The 17,537-nt window shown below is 44.7% G+C and overlaps 2 protein-coding genes across 5 annotated transcripts in view; one reads left to right on the top strand and one right to left on the bottom strand.

Moving 5' to 3' along the window:
- LOC119383606 (60S ribosomal protein L19) overlaps nt 1–17,537 on the top strand; it is a 310,809-nt gene that overhangs the window by 254,361 nt on the left and 38,911 nt on the right. The window lies entirely within an intron of this gene.
- Nucleotides 1–17,537, bottom strand: part of LOC119383604 (ATP-dependent 6-phosphofructokinase) — a 77,939-nt gene that overhangs the window by 32,107 nt on the left and 28,295 nt on the right. For all 3 annotated transcript variants that reach the window (XM_049412584.1, XM_049412583.1, XM_049412582.1), the window contains exons 8-13: nt 16,887–16,975; nt 15,871–15,996; nt 9,819–9,883; nt 8,369–8,450; nt 4,642–4,788; nt 2,612–2,682 (exon numbers count right to left, since the gene is read on the bottom strand). In XM_049412584.1, the coding sequence (XP_049268541.1) occupies nt 2,612–2,682; nt 4,642–4,788; nt 8,369–8,450; nt 9,819–9,883; nt 15,871–15,996; nt 16,887–16,975 (580 nt within the window). The remainder of the gene's footprint in view (nt 1–2,611; nt 2,683–4,641; nt 4,789–8,368; nt 8,451–9,818; nt 9,884–15,870; nt 15,997–16,886; nt 16,976–17,537) is intronic.

Genomic DNA, 17,537 nt, shown 5'->3' with positions numbered 1-17,537 from the left:
ATGTTATGTCATACCAATTTTGGTATACATCCCATTAATGAAACGGCCAAGGGAGCTGAAAGTCGTAGGCGGAGATAGATAGATAGATAGATAGATAGATAGATAGATAGATAGATAGATGGATGGATGGATAGATAGATAGATAGATAGATAGATAGATAGATAGATAGATAGATAGATAGATAGATAGATAGATGGATGGATGGATGGATGGACGGACGGACGGACGGATATAGATAGACGAATAGATAGATATGCTCAAAGTCACAGAAGTTCGCTACAAAATGCTTCACATTTAAAATCAAAACACGCATGAGACAGGCCTCCTAAAGCATGATAGGCGACAAGCTGCACGCAACTAGCCAGGGATGAATGGCTCCATGCGGCTGTACCATGTTTTGATGAAACAATGTCAGTTCATTGCAAAGCAGTTGAATTCACTCATAAGCACGCAGCGGGTGTAGCCTCACAAAGCGAAAAGGCTTAACTTGCCATTGCCCGTTAGCACTTCCCAGACAACACTCGACGTCCTGAGGTCGTCCTCAAATGGTACAATCGTCCTCGCACATTTCTCAATGTCCTTGGTACGTATTGAGTACGACACGAGCTGGTTTGACCCGGAAACGTCATTGCGAGTGCTTTCTGAGGACAACAAGTTGTCCTGAAAAAGTTCTTCCAGATACCTTTTGGGGATGACAAAAGCAATATCGAGAGCGCGCTAACAAGTTGTCCTGAAAAGGTTCTTCCAGGGACCTTTTGGGGATGACAAATGCAACGCATGCACTGAGCGCTTACATATGATTCCTCGCGTCCTTTTCACGCTAAGTAGATGCATATCCTATGTGAAAATTTTCTCAGCACGGTTGTTTCACACAGCCATTGCATTTTTTTCGCCTCGCTGCTTCTCTTTTGGTTGAAAAGCTTCAAATGACGCGTTTCGCTTTCTGAAACACAAGTAATTAATCATCTTGGGTATCGAAGCTGATATTGCGAAATGGTCATTTAAAATAGTATGTTCTTAAGAGTGGCTGCCATATATTAGTGAATATCCGCCGCTGTAGCGTGTAATAACAAACTAGCCGCTGGCAACCATTGACCATGCGTTGCCGTTCCGGATAGTCAAGTAGCCAAACCAGCCAAGCCATTCCAACTTCCAAGTCAACTGACTGTCAAGATGGGATCTTGCACGGAGGAGTGGGATCTTGCAATGAAGGTTAGTGCAAACCGCATATTTGTTGTTTGTGTGTACAGTACAGTGTAGTGTACAGTTAACAAAAGTGAGATGTCTGAAAGTGCAAATGGTAGACGTCGACGGGAGGTCAATCGCCGTGTTGATGGGTGCTTCACGTTACTCAACGCTCTGACTGATGCTCCAATGAATGGATCGGCATCAGTCGAACAAATTGCGGTGAATCGTGCTTCGGAAAGTCCCAATGTGAATAACGGAAAATCGACGTCTGCGTCTAGCACATGGCCCGACCTCGGGCAAGTTAACTCGATGCCCGTGTCGAGTGCACTGGTGGGCTGTCAGAGCGGAGCCTCTAGCACTAATGAGTGCACTGTGCACGATACACGTGGTGACGAGGACATTGTGCCAGACTTCCAAGGAAGTTTACAAACGTGGGCCATTGAGTCGCAGTCGTCGCATGCTGCGGTGACATCACATGAGACTGTCATGAAATGTAGCATTGTTCTACACGGGACAGCATCTGGTTCCTTTTGCATGTATTAATCCTTTCATTAAAATCGTAACTGCCTTTATTTGACGTCTTTCTCTTTTCTTTTTTTTTTTGCAGGAGTAGCCCGGTACAGTAAAACATCTTTGCAAATTTGTGTTGAATGCCTTAATATTGCTTTTTTTTTCAGACACTGCCTCTGACTACTCGGACTCGGATGCCTGAGAAAGCGGTCCTCATAACCAGTCGGGACTAATTACTGTTTAAATAAATGAATTTTAGTGAACAAGCTTTGTTTTTTGTTTTTTTCTGTCACAGTCAAGCACTTATTGTCACCTCTCCGTTTCTTCACGCAGTATACATACATAAGACCTTACAGAGGTGTTTTTCCTTTAATGTATGTAAATACCTTAAAAAGAAATAAATCATATCTAGTAATACAAAATATCACAGCCTATGGTACCGAACCGGCTGCACAATGGTTGTTCTGAAAACATACTAAAAAAGTCCTGAAGTGTTGTTTTGAGGACGTCCTGAGGTTGTTATGAGTACGGACAACAGGACTGGATTAGTGCCATTCTAGTACCTTAACAGGACGTCCTGAGGGCATCATAATGTCTTCAAGGTGGCATACTGAGGATGTCCTGAGGTTGTTATTGTGTTGTCTGGGTTTGTAAAAGAACCGCACGAAAAAAAAAAAAAAAAACACTTGGTCACTAATTTGTGCACGCCTTGAAGGGCGAGTCCATATACAACCAACTATACTGATATAACAACCACTTTTCGCAGTACTTTCGAGTTCGCTGTAAACGGGTTTGACTGTAGTAGAGCACCAAAACAGCTTCGAAATGCAACTGAGGGCACACATATGTGCTGGCTAATGCTAAGCGAAAGATTTTACACAAGAGCGAGCAAATGCAGAAACAAGAACCCACCGCTTTGTTCCAAGAAAGGCGCCACCTTGGCCGACCCAGCCACCGACGTCGTGCCAAGCCATGGACTGGATCTGTAGGGGACCACACATTTACAAAATTAAGTTTCCCACAACGTGCAAGGTCAGATGTAACTTAATATTTCACTATTACACAACACATGGCACAAGCTGTCTCAAGCAGGCGAAAATATTTGCTGCATTGCATGCAGATGACTGCATTTGCTGCATTCATCTGCATGATGATTTATTTATTTATTTATTTATTTATTTATTTATTTATTTATTTATTTATTTATTTATTAACTGAAAGATACCTTACGGCCTTCCTGGGAGGCATTGTGCAAGGGGGTAATGCAAAAAGCGAAATACATACATTACAAAACATTAATACATAGCATTTCACTGGGAAGATAAAGTACTGTCGCAAAAATGCAATGATTAGTGATGCACGTAAATATTTGGGGTGTCATTAACTAGAATACTAACTGATGGCATGAGAACAGCAAACAAGTAGTGCTTTATTAGACACATGATGCACAACATCTCATTCAACATCAGCAGTAGAAAACGGTTTGCATCAGTGTGTACAAATAAGCTGCTTGTCTGATCAGTGATACAAAACATTACAGTACTACAACAATCTCTTCACACAATACAAGCAAAAATATAGAGGCCTTGAAAAGTAGTTCGTTGGGCTAGTTGGTGAAATGCGTATTTGTAAATGGGAAAAAACGGCGCAAAGGAGACGTAACACAAGCAAAGGAACACGCAGGACGAGCGCTGTCCTTGAGTGCCTGCACGTGCTGCCAATGGCCGAAGTCGTGAAATTTGCCCCCACGTCCTCATATGTGCTGGCCACCTGCTGCGGTGGTCTACTGGATATCGTGCTCGCCTGCTGACCCTAAGGTCACGGGATCGAATTCCAGCATTGGCAGTCGCTTTTCGATGGAGGCAAAATGCAAGATGCAAGATGTGGCAGAGGTGGGGGCTCAATTAATGCTGTCTTGGACCTGAAATATGGGCAGGAAGTCCGTAAAATCGGAAGCCGAAGCTTTTTAGCATCCAAAATTTCAGATGTTTTTATATATCGATGTCTACGAGACAGATTTGGGACTCCGGACTTGAAGGGAGCACACCCTTGTTCGCCACATCAGTTGAGATTCCACAGAAGTTGAAAGAGGAGGAGAGGCTGAGGAAATGGCATCTTTGCCTATCACGTGTAAAGTGTTGTCAGCAACACTTTGGTTGTACCAAATCATGTACATAAATAGAATCCGGCCTCTACATTGCCTCATTCTTGGTAAGACAACTATGAAACACCACCCTGCCAGTGTTTCATCAACCCGGCGAAAAGAAACACTTTCATGTTGTTATCTCATAAGAATATGCTTAGGAATCCTCTCTAACTTTTTTTCTGCAATTTCGCTTCAAAGTATTCGAAAAGTATTCGAGAAATATTCGAAAAATATTCGAATCGATTTGCACTCACACTTCAATATTCGAATTCACTTCGCACCCAAAATTTTGCTATTTGCACAGCTCTAGTTAATACATTTGCGACAGTAGCAGAGCTTGAAAGGCAGCTTTGCCGCAATACCGGGGTGTGATGAGGTGAAGCATATTGAAAATCTAGGGGCCACTTCCGATCGGACGTTGACTGTGTCTTGACAAAGTTCGACCGTAACGGAGCTTGAAAGGCAGCTTTACCGCAATACGAGAGTGTAATGAGGTGAAGGATATTGAAAACCTGAAGGGGTCACCTTTAATCGGATGTTGACTGTATTTGTTTTTGGGAAGTTCGAATAGTTCGAAGAGTAAAATTCCAGTGCGAATCGAATCAAATAGCAAACACTATTAGAAAAATATTCGAAATTTCGAATATTCACACACCCCTAGTAAAAAGGCAAAAAGGTAGCTGCGCATAACTCTTTGCACACGTGTGTGCCCTCGTGCACGAACACTGCGGAACTTCTGTGCTTTATATGTAGAACCTCGAGAGCTAACATCTGGTAAAAGAAAAAAAAAACTCACGTTTCCATCAATGAGGCCTTCGACACCGTCATGGATTCCAAAAACAACATCTCCACGGTTCAGACAGTTTCGAACGAACGACCGCACGGCCGCATTCATGCCACAGCACGGAGCGCCGACATGCATCACTGCCATCCGGTAACCTTCCTAGAAATTGCGCAAAGAAAAAAAAGAAATGAAATCGATGAGCGAGTGAAAATTACAGAAAAGGAGCAGAGTAATTCCTTCACAGTTATGCCACGGACAGCCAAAGACTTCACCTTTATAAACATGAACATTGGTTCAAAACGAATGCTTTCTGTTGCACGTGGTACTAAATGTCAATACAAGAAGCACCTCTCGTAATGAATGCCATTGGTGTTGGCAATGCTACTTTGTGGCAGAAACGTACGTTTCAATTAAGCCAATGTAGTTGGAACTTATCCATCTTTACGCAGCGCACAAAATTGACAAGGCACAGAAGAGAAGAGGACGGGTCAATTTTGTGCGCTGCGCAAAGATGGAAGCCAATGTAGTGACAACTCAAGCAGGCACTGCTTGCATGTGAAATATAAACAATGGCACAATGGCAGTAAGACATGAACTCTATTCCTTTCAGGCAACTTGTTATTGTATGAAACTTGTTACTGCTAGTTGTGTTGACTTAGTAGCTAAGTGCAAGATATGTTGACTTTTGGATGAACTGAGCCTCCTGTGCCATCAGCATGTCTTCATTTAACTTCATTTTGCTGTGCATTATGGCACATGATCACTTTGCTGACAGCACTACCATGTTCGATGAGTTGTTTGACGTGCTGCTTTCTGTGAGCCACAAAAAAGTACAATATTTGTTTGTTTGAAATGAATATAACCGAAAATGAAATCGCACTATATTCCTAGTCCGAAATTTGATTTATGCAAAAACAGAACATGAATGACTTTAGGTTTTAACCACAATTTGAATGTTAGAGTACTTACTGAAAATCCCACAAATCAATGCCTTGTGATATTGTTTTTGTTGCAATGGAACATTGAGCGCCTTTGAATAATGTGTAAATTTATGCACTTTCAGACAGTTCTTCATAAATTGCACCTGAAGAGGTTACTTCGACAGCCATCGTACAGAGGTTCGTAGGCTTTTCTTTTTTGCATAGGTAAAAACTATTAAAGTATAGACTAAGTTTTAGAAACTGCTGAGAAGGCCCCACGTTCTTTCGTCCAAGATATGGTGGCACTTTAATTGGCCAAACTGCCGCACACACCCATGCACATATACATACACTTGCATTTATGTGCAATCCACGGCATAACAACAGAAATAGGAGCAACGCAAGTATCCTTGGGAACAATGGTACAGAAGAGATGTAAAATAGTAATTATAGAAAAAAAAAACAGAATATGCATGCAAGTTATCACAGCATGAACAAACGACCGGATTCTTTTTATGGTTTGGTAGAAGATGCACCTGCATCCCTTCAAACAGTGAAAACAGACACTTTGTACTATGAGCGAGTTTCTCAATATGTACAGCTGATACCTGCATCCCATTTTTGCACATGGTTTCTGTACTGGTCAACTCTGAGAACAGTTATTTTCAACTATACGCAATATGAGGTTGCCGAGAAAGAAGCTAATTATGAAATGACTGGTTAGTGTGGGCCAAGAGCAAGAGTAGAGCACTGCAAGGGCCCGGGCTGACCTGAAAGCCCGAGCCCAGCCCGGCCCCCCGAGCAGGGCTGTCCGAAGCATTTTCCGTCGGGCCCGGGCTGGGCATGAGCTTCAATGTGCGGGCCTGGGCTTGAGGCTGCCGGCCGGGCCGGACTCGGACCCGCTTATTAAAAGGCCTAAGTTGGGCCTTCGAGCACACACGAACGTTATGCATTGCATAGTCTAAGGCATTCTGTGCTAATTAGCTTGATTATATAATTATATTGTACATGGTGATTACGTTTCCGTGACGACGTTAGAATATGAACGATTTATATTTGATCTGCTTTCGGTGGGCTGTTCACCATATGTAACGTTAACGTTTTTTATCTTGCTGCAAGAAATTATTAATCAGGAGCTTCTTTAAAAAAAATTGTGTAATCAATGTTTCCAACGCGAGAGTAGAAAAGAGCATTAAAGAAAATGTCCCGGGGTTTGCTTCTATCCGCTTTTTCATGTTAGTTGTAGATTTCTTTTAAATAAATTTTGTTACTATGTTTTATTTTCACTATACTGAATGACTTGCCATGTGCCATATAGGCAACATTTCATTTATATTCCTTGGTATTACGTGCCAAAACCACGATATGATTACGAGACGTGTCGTAGTGGGGACCGGATTAACTTCGACCACCTGGAGTTCTTTAACGTGCACCTAAAGAGAAGGTACACTGATGTTCTCGTATTTCGCCCCCATCAAGATGCCGACGCCGTCGCCGCACCCGTGTCCTAGGACTTAACAGCGAAACAGCTTAACTGCTGAGCTACCACCGCGGGCAAAGTAACATTTCTATGCATGTACACACCGGATTTTCCGTCCGATCGCCCGCTACACATTAATAATCATCATCAACAACTAATATCCTCTAGCGGGCCGGGGCCGGGCCTGGTCATGAAAACACGCGCCCTTGATAAGTTTAGTAATGAACGCCCGGGTTCGGGCCGGGCCTGGAACCACGGGCCCGGGCAGGGCTCGGGCTGGGTTCGGTCATGCACGCCCGGGCCCGGGCCGGGCCCGGGCTGGGTTATGTACGACCGGGCCCGGGCAGGGTCATGGCTTGGAACCACAGGCCCAGGTTGGGCTTGGGCTTCATAAAGCGGGCCCGGACAGGGCCCAGGCCGAGAAATCAGGCCCATACAGTGCTCTAGGGAAGAGTCCATATGAAGGCCAGGAAAGCAGAAAGGGTGTCATCTGTAGTTTTTAATTGAAAGGTAGTATCTCATTATAAAATAAGGGGAAATTGAAGATGATAGAAAAGAAAACATGCTGCCGGTTGGGACTGAATGCATAGCCTTCGTGTTACACAAAGGTTGAATAACAAACATACAGCCAATGCCAAATGAAAGCAATCATTGGGTAAAAATTTTCATGTCCTTGCTTTGAATCTTGCTGTCAAAGCACTTGAGGGTGGTGCAAAAAAAAAGTAAATAAAATAAATTAAGAGTTCAGGATGTGGTTGTTCCATAAAAGGAATGAAATGTCGGGGATGAGAACATGCACTGGCTTGAGCATACATGCTACAGTGTAACAATGACGCTTTAGAAATACAAATTTGCTGGAATGTGGCCTACAAGCCACCAGGACAAAGGCAACGTTTGGTCCGCATGCCAAGAGACACCACTGTCGACATAACACAGACCTTCTTGCAAATTTGCTCTTTCATTGTCACACTTAAAAAAATCATCCGAAGGCATTACATATAAGGATAGCCACGGAACATACATCTGCGCAAGCAACAGTCTGTGAATAATGGGCCGGCATTCACAGATTACGAGACCAGGGCATACATTGAACTTTTGCAAGTTTTCCACGCAGCATGCAGCAGGGTGAGGGTGACCAGCTAATGCAGGGAAGGAAGAAAGTCGCAACGATGCACAGAGGTAAAATAATACGCTGAGTTATATTTCACTCACCCTTTTCGGGACCTAATCCCAGTATGCATAGAAGTCAAGAGGATTTTTTTTTTGTTTTAGCCATCAACCGACACAACTACACACGGGTTGCTCGAGCAACGCGGAAGACTCTAGAAAGACAACCCACCGAGGACGGCTTATTCGGATCCGGCTTTGCTGGCATCACTCTAGTCAGCATGCGATAGGTCTGAACGTTCCGCTCGAAACTCCTGCAAAAGGAGTCACAGACGTTGGAGGGGAAGATGGAGGCTTGTCAAGTGACAAGAAATCGTTGAGCAGGAAATGCCGCTGGAGCCAACGTTTCAACGAGAGGACTTATCTTCGTCAGTACAGCAACCCTTGATGAAGACGACAACTCGCCGAAACGTTGGCTCCGGTGACATTCCCCGTTCGTCAATTTCACATTACGGCAAAAAGCATGTTACGCATACAAGAGAAGAGCGATCGTTACTTTAAATACGTACTGAATGATTGATGGACTGACTGATCAGTCCACTGATTGATTAAACTTATATCTGCTGTTACATGACTTGGATTCGATTCAGTCTCAACAGTTGCTATCTGTACACCCTTACAGTTTTAAACATAGCAGCATCGAGGCTACCAGCGACAGAGGTGGGCAAATGGCGTCATTTGTTAGTTGCCTTCAGAATGACCAAGTAAACAAGAAGTGCACGGGCTAAGAAGGGACATCCACATTGTGGGTGTGGTTAGTATGAGACCATGCACAGCTTGGGTTCCTAAGTTCATATTTCAAGTGTGTATCTGACAACTTTTCTGGGACAACAAGAAACAGGGCATTTTTTGGTCCAAAGCAAGTTTCATCAAACGTACGCTGATGAAACAGGACTAATGTGACAGAATAAAGCAAGCACTACCACTCTGCACTGACTTAATTCGATTAATTAAGAATGAAAAATGGCTAACATGCACAGGATTTAAACTTGTGGCCCTGTTACCAGTGCCAAAATTCCTTAACTGCTGAGCCACACCTGCAAATAACACGGTGGAGGACTACGGATTAATTTTAATCCTCTGAATTTCTTTTAATAAGCAGTCGTAGCACAGTATACAAATGCTTTTGCATTGCCCTCAGTAAACAGAAGAAACAGAAGCCCTCAGTAAACAGAAGGAATCTAACTACGACAAGGAAACTCTTTTTGGCATGGGATAGCCAGTATTTTTTTTGTATACGTTTACTCTGAGAACAGGTTTTTCTTTTGATAGATACCTAAGCACTTTATTCATGATGACAAACACAGCACAGAAACAGCAGCAAATTTGAGAGTAAAGACCAAGAAGCAACATACTTAGGTCCTAATGCTGATCTTAAATTACAGTGACCGAAGTGACATTGCCAATTTTTGCCTGCTTCAGTGACCAGTTGACATAAACCTGATCGAAGCAACTTCCTATGGCAGGTTTGTTGGCCAAGTGGTGAAACCTTACAGCAAGTTTTTTCGCAAAGCTTCATCCAGCGTTTGTAAAATCCAAGAACAAGCCCACATTAGTAATCGTTACAATATATCTGGGCTAAATTGGAGAGTTTGAAAACGACGCTGGTCGCCGACACTTACTTTCCACGTAGCTGCACTGCCTTCTGCCACTCCTTGTCGGCCATGCACTTGGCGACCGCTTTTGTCTGCACAGCAACATATCGCGCAAAGTTTTGTCTTTGCTGGCTTCTGCCACACAATAACACTGAATATTAAAGCCCCCATGATAATAATTAGGCATGGGCCAATATTACAGCGCTTCGAATATTCGAACGATTATTGCAGTATTCAAACCAGCATCGACACGAAATTTAAAATTTCCAAAATTTCGAAGTATTCGAAACGAACGAATAGATGCAGATTTTACCTCATGTAACACCCTTGAAATGATGGTTTCACTGCAGCATGGGGCTGCAATGTCGTGAAACCACCTATCCAGGGAAAATCTGCACTGCTGCAAAGCCACACTTCACTATTAAAAGGGTCATATTAACTGCACCTCGATTAATTTCTTAGCACGAGCGTTTTATGCCGGGGCCCACCAAGACTTCACTGACCTCATTTCCGTCACAGAAGTGACGTCGGTAAAATGAACATGAACAGATGACCAAGAAAAACCAGAAGAAAAAGTTTTGTTGATTTGGATGACCTGGGAATCAAACCCACGACCTCTTGGTCCGTGACGAAAGGTGCCCAGCATTCTACCCACTGCGCCATCGACGCACATGTACGAGCTCACACCTCCCTCCCACAAAGATCTTCGTTGGTGGGGCGGTGTCGCCATCTAGATGCGGTGAAGTGAAGTACTGCATCATGACACTAACAAGTGCTGACAGGGAGCGCTTCGGTAGTTTCAGCACAACGGAGGTTTTTAATGCATTATTGCAGGCAACTCTATGGTCGGTGCAATGCGCCATGCGCGATGATTCAGTTTGATAACGATGCAGTACGTGTTTTGCCTTTCCCGTTGAGTTAGCATGACGACTCGTCAACAAAGTAGTGCAGCTTCCACATGCACCAATGGTGTTTCTCCGACGCCTACTGTTTCGAGTGCCATAGCAGCGGCTAATAAAACTGCTGCAATAAGCGGCACAGAAATGCAATTACATCGACAGGCGAATGTTGCGCAGTGAGTGATTTGGTGCAGCAAGAGATGCAGCGGTGAACGCCTTCCCGCATTCACGACCCGTGCTACAAGCTCTGCCTCTCACGCACCCGAAGCGCTGTGTGATATATATGTATGAGCACAGGCATAGGTTACTCTATTACTGGAGAGCGCACACATTGGGATTTGTCCTGTCACATGATGATGCCTTGAATCAGTGCATATCGAGTACCAGTGTACATTATGTGCTTGTTTATGCCATCTTTGCACAGGAGTCACCCTATGCTGTGTCCAGGTTACACTGTGGCCCGGATGCATGTTAACTACTTCACCTACCACAAGGTTCAAGTCAAGATCACAGACGTTAGTCGTCAGGATGGAGATGTGCCACTAGGCATTAACGTGGGTGCATCCACATACAACGATGTTATAGCTGCCCAAACACCAATAGACATTGTGCAAGCTCTCATACATCAATGTACAATAAACAGTTGCCCACTCCTGTGAAGACACTGTTCACTTTCGTGTTATGCCGATTCCTATGACGGAGGGATCAACCATGTTTTTTTAAGATTCCTATGACGGAGGGATCAACCATGTTTAAGGTTAAAAAAAAGGGTACTATATGTGCTTGTATGTATAGGTTCTATTCACTGAGGACACGCCCACACTGGCGCACGGGCTGATGGGATGGGCGTGAGCTGCTTCCGCTTCCGTCGGCCATGATCCTGGCCACTTTGTGAAGCTCTTTCGGTGCATGTGGATGTTTTCTGCCTCAGTTCGCGAAGCAGCAGCTGACCATGTTCTGTTGCAGTCTCTGAAATCATGGTAAATTGCGCCGTCTATTGACGTAGCAATAGGTCACGGCGAAAAAAGAGCGTCAACTTTTATGGACTTCGGTCAGCCATCTACAACCAACGCAAGAATTGTTGGAAAGGTGTTGTACCGAGCGGTTCACCGCATTGTTCGCTCTCACATCAACTAAAGTTGGACTAACTACGAAGTGTGCAGCGCTCATTTCATTGCTGGTGAGTACCAATTTAGGTTCCAAATGTTACACTTGACGCATTTTATGCTTCAGGGCGTCCGTGTTTGTTGTCCCGTCACTACGACACTTGGAGACGGGCAGTTACGATAATGTCAGCGTGCACTGGCGCAGTTGCATTTTTTCGCTCCACTTGCGACGTCTCTCCTGTAAAACGTTCGCTCTGAGATTTGCCTCGGTGACTGCTTCTCACTTCAAGAGGCGGTGCTGGCGTACTACAAGATCTGTAATTACACTTGTATTACTCACTTGCAGGAAAGCCATCCTATTTGTTGGACGAGACAAACCCCAACTAGGCACGAAGTCTTCGGGAGACTACGAAAGCAACCCTAAAGAATCCTTGATGTGGGAAATTTTCACCCTCGGCACACGCTCGACGTCGAAGTGCAACTCGTCCATGCCCAGGAAGAGTCGTTCAACACCGCCGCAAAGCTTGAATTTTTCCACATATGCGCTCAAACTGATTAAAGGCGTATCGCCCATCATTTCGCAGCGTCTTCGACCGCATCCGTCTAGGGTTATCCAGCGGTAGTTGCTACTAAACAGCAAGAATTCCTGTCCTCTAAGGGCAGCACCTGTCAAATCCCAGATAAAGCAAAACACACATTGTGGGACACTACGGCACAAACGCCATACAGTGGCCAGGATCATGGCGGACTGCCCGAAGGACGGTGTCACCATGGTTGCTAGCGCTGCTCACAGCACCGTGGTGACGTCATGTGAATACAACCTATATATATATATGTGCTTATATGTATATTCAGTATAGCAAATCTTAAAACATTTTTAGCGCTCATAACTTGCCCCTACTTCTAATCAGTTGCTTCCACTTTGCTTAGTAACCAAAAAACTAACATTCACACAAGCATAGTTCTAATTCTTAAAAATTTTCTGCAAGTAAGTTGGGTCATGACAAAAACGTCAATTTTTCTTTATAATATGTGTGTTATACTATTTGAACTATTTGATTCGAAATCATTCGACCAAATCACTATTTGTGTTGAGTTCACTTCGAACCTCAAATTTACTATTCACCCATCCCTAAATATACTAACTTGTTCTCGGGCGTATTCGTTGACAACTGACAGGACTATTCCTTGGGACAACACGGCTGCTATGGACACCACAGATACTTTCCTTCTCTGTAGCTCTTATTTGTGCAACAATGACTTCAATGAAGCCGCTCCGCAGCACATCTTACTGGTTTGCCCATCTGCATTGCTTCGTCTTCTTCCTACAGCCCAATCCTACCAAACATATTGTGTCCATTCCAGTGCCGTATATGTGAAACTTGTCATTTATGTGGTGTCTTAAAGGGACACTAGAGAGAAGCAATTTTTTTTCGTAGCAGTAAATTACTCTTTCACGATATGAAAAACAATGCTTGCTGTGAGAAGGCGCTTGGTAAGCGAGAAAACATGCAAAAAGATGATGGCAATGTCACCTTGACGTTTTCACACCAATCACCAAGACGTCATAGATTTTGACGGCAGCTACTAGGGCCTGCATAGTTCCTAACCGGCAAAAATGAAGTACGCCGTCTTCTGATGGAGCCAGAGACTTATCATACCAAGTTTCAGAGAATATCGTTGAGACATTGTGGCCAAAATAAGAAAAAAAACACTTTGAAATTTGTGATGTCACCTCTGAACACCTCGGCGGGAAATGTGAGAGTGAAACTTCTGAAATTAATGACACTGAGTTTTAAAAGTATACTTTATCAGTCTCAGCTAATTTATTACTTTACTTTAGTGTCCCTTTAACAGTGCTTGGTGCTTGTAAATCCTTGCGCATTTAAGATTCACACTTCTATTACTCGCTTATTTACACTACTACAGACAATGCAGCACTGAACGACAGTGTACGGCCCACAACAGGCACAAAGGAGTCCTGCAGCACTTTACCAAGTAATCGTCTAATGGCTTCATTAAAAGAGCTTAAAGGGATACTGAACAAAAATTTGAAAAAGCTACGAAAACACTTACATTCGACTCGGACGATACGACTGTTCCTGTACGCAGCGTTTATTTCACGTAATTTCGAGCAGTTGGCTGTATTTTTAGTGGATTGTGAGAGCGTGGCGGCTGCATGCCACTGCGCTTGTCGGCGGACGTGACGTCGAGTGCTCCAGCAAGAGGGGGGCAACCGGCACGCTCTCTCCTGCCCTGCCACTTCCCTTTCTCCACCTCTCCTCTCAAGAACCGAGGGTGGCTGGTGTGGCGCTGAGCCTTGTCCTCTTTTCCCCACATAGGAAACAAAATAGCGCTTATTCCTCAAAAACCGCTACAACTACCGAGCGTGTCGCGAGAGCGCAAAGATGCAAGGTGCGAGTGACAGTGGTTCCACGAGTGGTCATTGCGACTCCGAGTTCGACAGGCCTCCAAAACGGATGCGCCAAATACAACCATATGCGTGTGACCGTTCTGCTGTGTCAAGCGACAGCAAGGACGACGAGCCAGACGAGCCGCCGTAGCCCAACGTGGGTCGGCAGCCGGGACCAGCAATTTACACAGTAACTCATAGTCACTATCGTCGAAGTGTTCGGAGCACAAAAAGTCACGCTTTGAAGGCACCCACGTTGGCTGCGATGGGCGCGCAGCGCGAATCCATATCCTTTGAAGCTTCGGCTCTGTTGGAAAGGTATGACAGGGCACACCCTAGCGCAGAACAGCATTGAGGCATTCTGCGTTGTGTCAGGTGCTTCACCGTTCACATTACGTAGCAGCACACAACACAGACGGCAAATTCGTAGACGTGGGCGCAAGCTCCGCTTGAGAAAACAAATATACGGCCGAGAGCGCGGCAATGGCGTCGTTGGCTGCCGGTTGAGAACACGCACGGAGAACACCTTCGCGACCGTGAAAACACGTTTGAGAGAGACGCGCGGCAGCGGGTGGCGGCTTGCGATGTCGATTGGTAAGCGATTTTGCTGCGAACACGGTTGGCGAGTCACTATCCGCGGAGTTTCGCGTAACTTCCTCTCTAGTTCGCGGCGCGGCCGCTAGACGCGCCAATTCGCGAAAAATGCATTAAATTCATTATTTTCTGCTAGTCTCTGGCTGAAATGAAGGTTGTTTCAACAAATTTCAGCACCCAATCTTTCAATTGAGTCATTTATCTCGGCGGTGAAAATTTTGTTCAGTATCCCTTTAATGCTTCATGAACCAACTGCCACAAAAATTTCTAGAATCCGTCAAGTACAAGCGGAGTTACAGGGATTTGCCGCACGCTTTAAGCGCTTGCTCTCTCCTGCGAGCGCGCTGAAAGCTATGCAGGGAGGGGGATGACAAGGGGCAAGAAGATGCGTCCCTTCGTCAGTGCACGTCCCGAGCTTGAGCCCTATCTAGGCCTTAAGCCCTAGATGGAAGCCTAATGTTTCTCTCGCACCTCTTCAAGAACCAGACCCTTCTTGAGAACCATGTATGACCTTGTGGCAATACACATTACCAATCTCATTAATGTGCCTCCCCAGCACATCTAGCACAGCGAGAGTTCGCAGCGTACCGAGCAGGAATGTTGCAGAATTGACAATTGAAAAGGAAATTCTGATACATTTGAAAGACGCGAGTGTCTCAGTGTGAGCACTCGCATGTTTACTCATCTCCTGCATTTTTTTTGTAGCGGTCCGATGACTCCAAATGGCCCAATTTCCTGATTGGACCTACGCGAGTGTTATCGGCACTTCTTGACAGTGGCAACTCTGACGTCCTTTACACGAGCTGCAGCCCTTATTAGGGCACTTGGCTGGCAGTCTTGCGGCTAGGCCTGACTCCATCTAGCAGGAGCGGACGGAGGGAATGCAACGCAGCTGGCCTCGACGGTGTGTACACCTGGTGCGAGATCCACGATAGCCTTTAAAGAAAACATCAGCATCACTCGCCGCCAATAGTGTCTGTAGATTTCTTGTTGGAATCAGAAGCCAGAAACATAAGCGAAAAAAACGTATAAGTGGAGTTCCACTGTACAACGGTGCTGGCACCTACCTTCTGTACACACTGCATTAGTGGCACGCGCACGGCTTGATTGCCATCCAGGGACACAACACAAGCCTCAGAGTCTCGCTTTGCTTCAAACAGGGCGAGGACAGCCTCCACACCCATTCGGCAGCCCTGCGTTCAGAAAACACCTATTTGCTTTAACCACTGCACATTAGCCTGTTGAACAGCAGTTTCATCCCTTACAATGTAGGAGAAATCCCCCAAAACATTTAGGAAAGATTACTTCCGATAAGCCCCCTGTTAGGAGTTAAGAGAAACCGAGAGGTATTTTTACAAGCGATAATGTTCAGAGCTGGTGGCGACAGAGCTATGCACCGGCAGTGTTGGGACACATGTAAAAACACAAGAGATGCCCATTGTATCAAGCATTTATTTTTAATGCCATTAAGGGGAACACAGCACTTTAAAATTATTGATCGATATTGATGAAACTTGCAGAGTTTTTATGTAAATTTGTGTACTGATTTCAATTATGAAATTGTTTTCCTAGTATAATATGTAGCTTTACAAATATAAAACATCTCATTTGCCTTTACAGGAGCACGATTCTTCCTAAAGTGAGGAAGTTACAAAGTAAATCAGCATGTCACAATAATCTGGAATGCAAACTATATTCAATACAAGAATGTATGTTCTAAACCCATAATAACCAATCTTATAGTATGTTGAACATTTGCACATCGATGGAAGTCCAACACGTATGTAGAGCAAAGTGTAGCCCATATTGGCAGACAGAAACACCGGACGCCTTCTTATACAGTATATGTGAGACCTTAATAAGAGAACAAAATAATAAGCACTTATGCTTAAACTTTTTACAGCTGACCGGGACTGCAGCAATACAAAAAGGAACGAAGCACATGACAGCACCGAAGCAGGTGCTTCATGTGCATGTGATCCAACTTTTCATGTTATTCAAGCACTGGTGCCAGGTGGCACCTCGGTATGCTCTAACACCCAATATACACACAAAAGAATGTGTGGCAGTTGTGGGCACTCACCAAAACTCTGTCAAAAGCAGATGGGCTCCCACCTCTCTGAACGTGGCCCAGGACAGTGATGCGAGTGTCCTGCTTCACCTTCTCAACTACTACCTGCAATAGAAAGAACAAACGGCGGTAAGTCGGCTGTTCCAACTGCACAGTATGCAAAGAGCATGGGCACAGCCGTAGGTACAGTACTCCTGGAGTGAAATGCAAACATCACCATTAACAGTGAAGCCGTCTAGTGCTAGAATTAAAAGAGTGCTCAAGTAGAGAATATTTAGGGTGGCAACACGTCCGACAGAATCGCCACGTTGTATCGAAGCATGCAGATGCGCGCTATGGCAGACGCCTTGAATAAGGCCTGAGATTGTTTCTATTAAAGCTTATTATTTCTGCAGTTTCATGCCCGTGTCTGTCATGCTTGCACGTCATCTTAAAGGGCCCCTACAATACCTTTTGAGCATGGTCAGAAAATGCTGCCGATCGGCAGTCGAGGATTCAGAGAACATCTGAGCCAAACATTATAGCGCCGCCTGTAATTTAATTCTCAAATTCAGCTAGAAATCGTTCCCTCTTCTCTCGACAAATGATGCAAGTCCATGGCCATTGGCCAATTTGAGCATCGTGAGCTGCATAGTTGCCACAGCTGCCACAGAATGGCACGAC

This window comes from Rhipicephalus sanguineus, chromosome 2 (assembly GCF_013339695.2).
Source record: "Rhipicephalus sanguineus isolate Rsan-2018 chromosome 2, BIME_Rsan_1.4, whole genome shotgun sequence".
Taxonomy (NCBI): Eukaryota; Metazoa; Arthropoda; class Arachnida; order Ixodida; family Ixodidae; genus Rhipicephalus; species Rhipicephalus sanguineus.
This window is presented reverse-complemented; position numbering and strand designations above follow the sequence as displayed.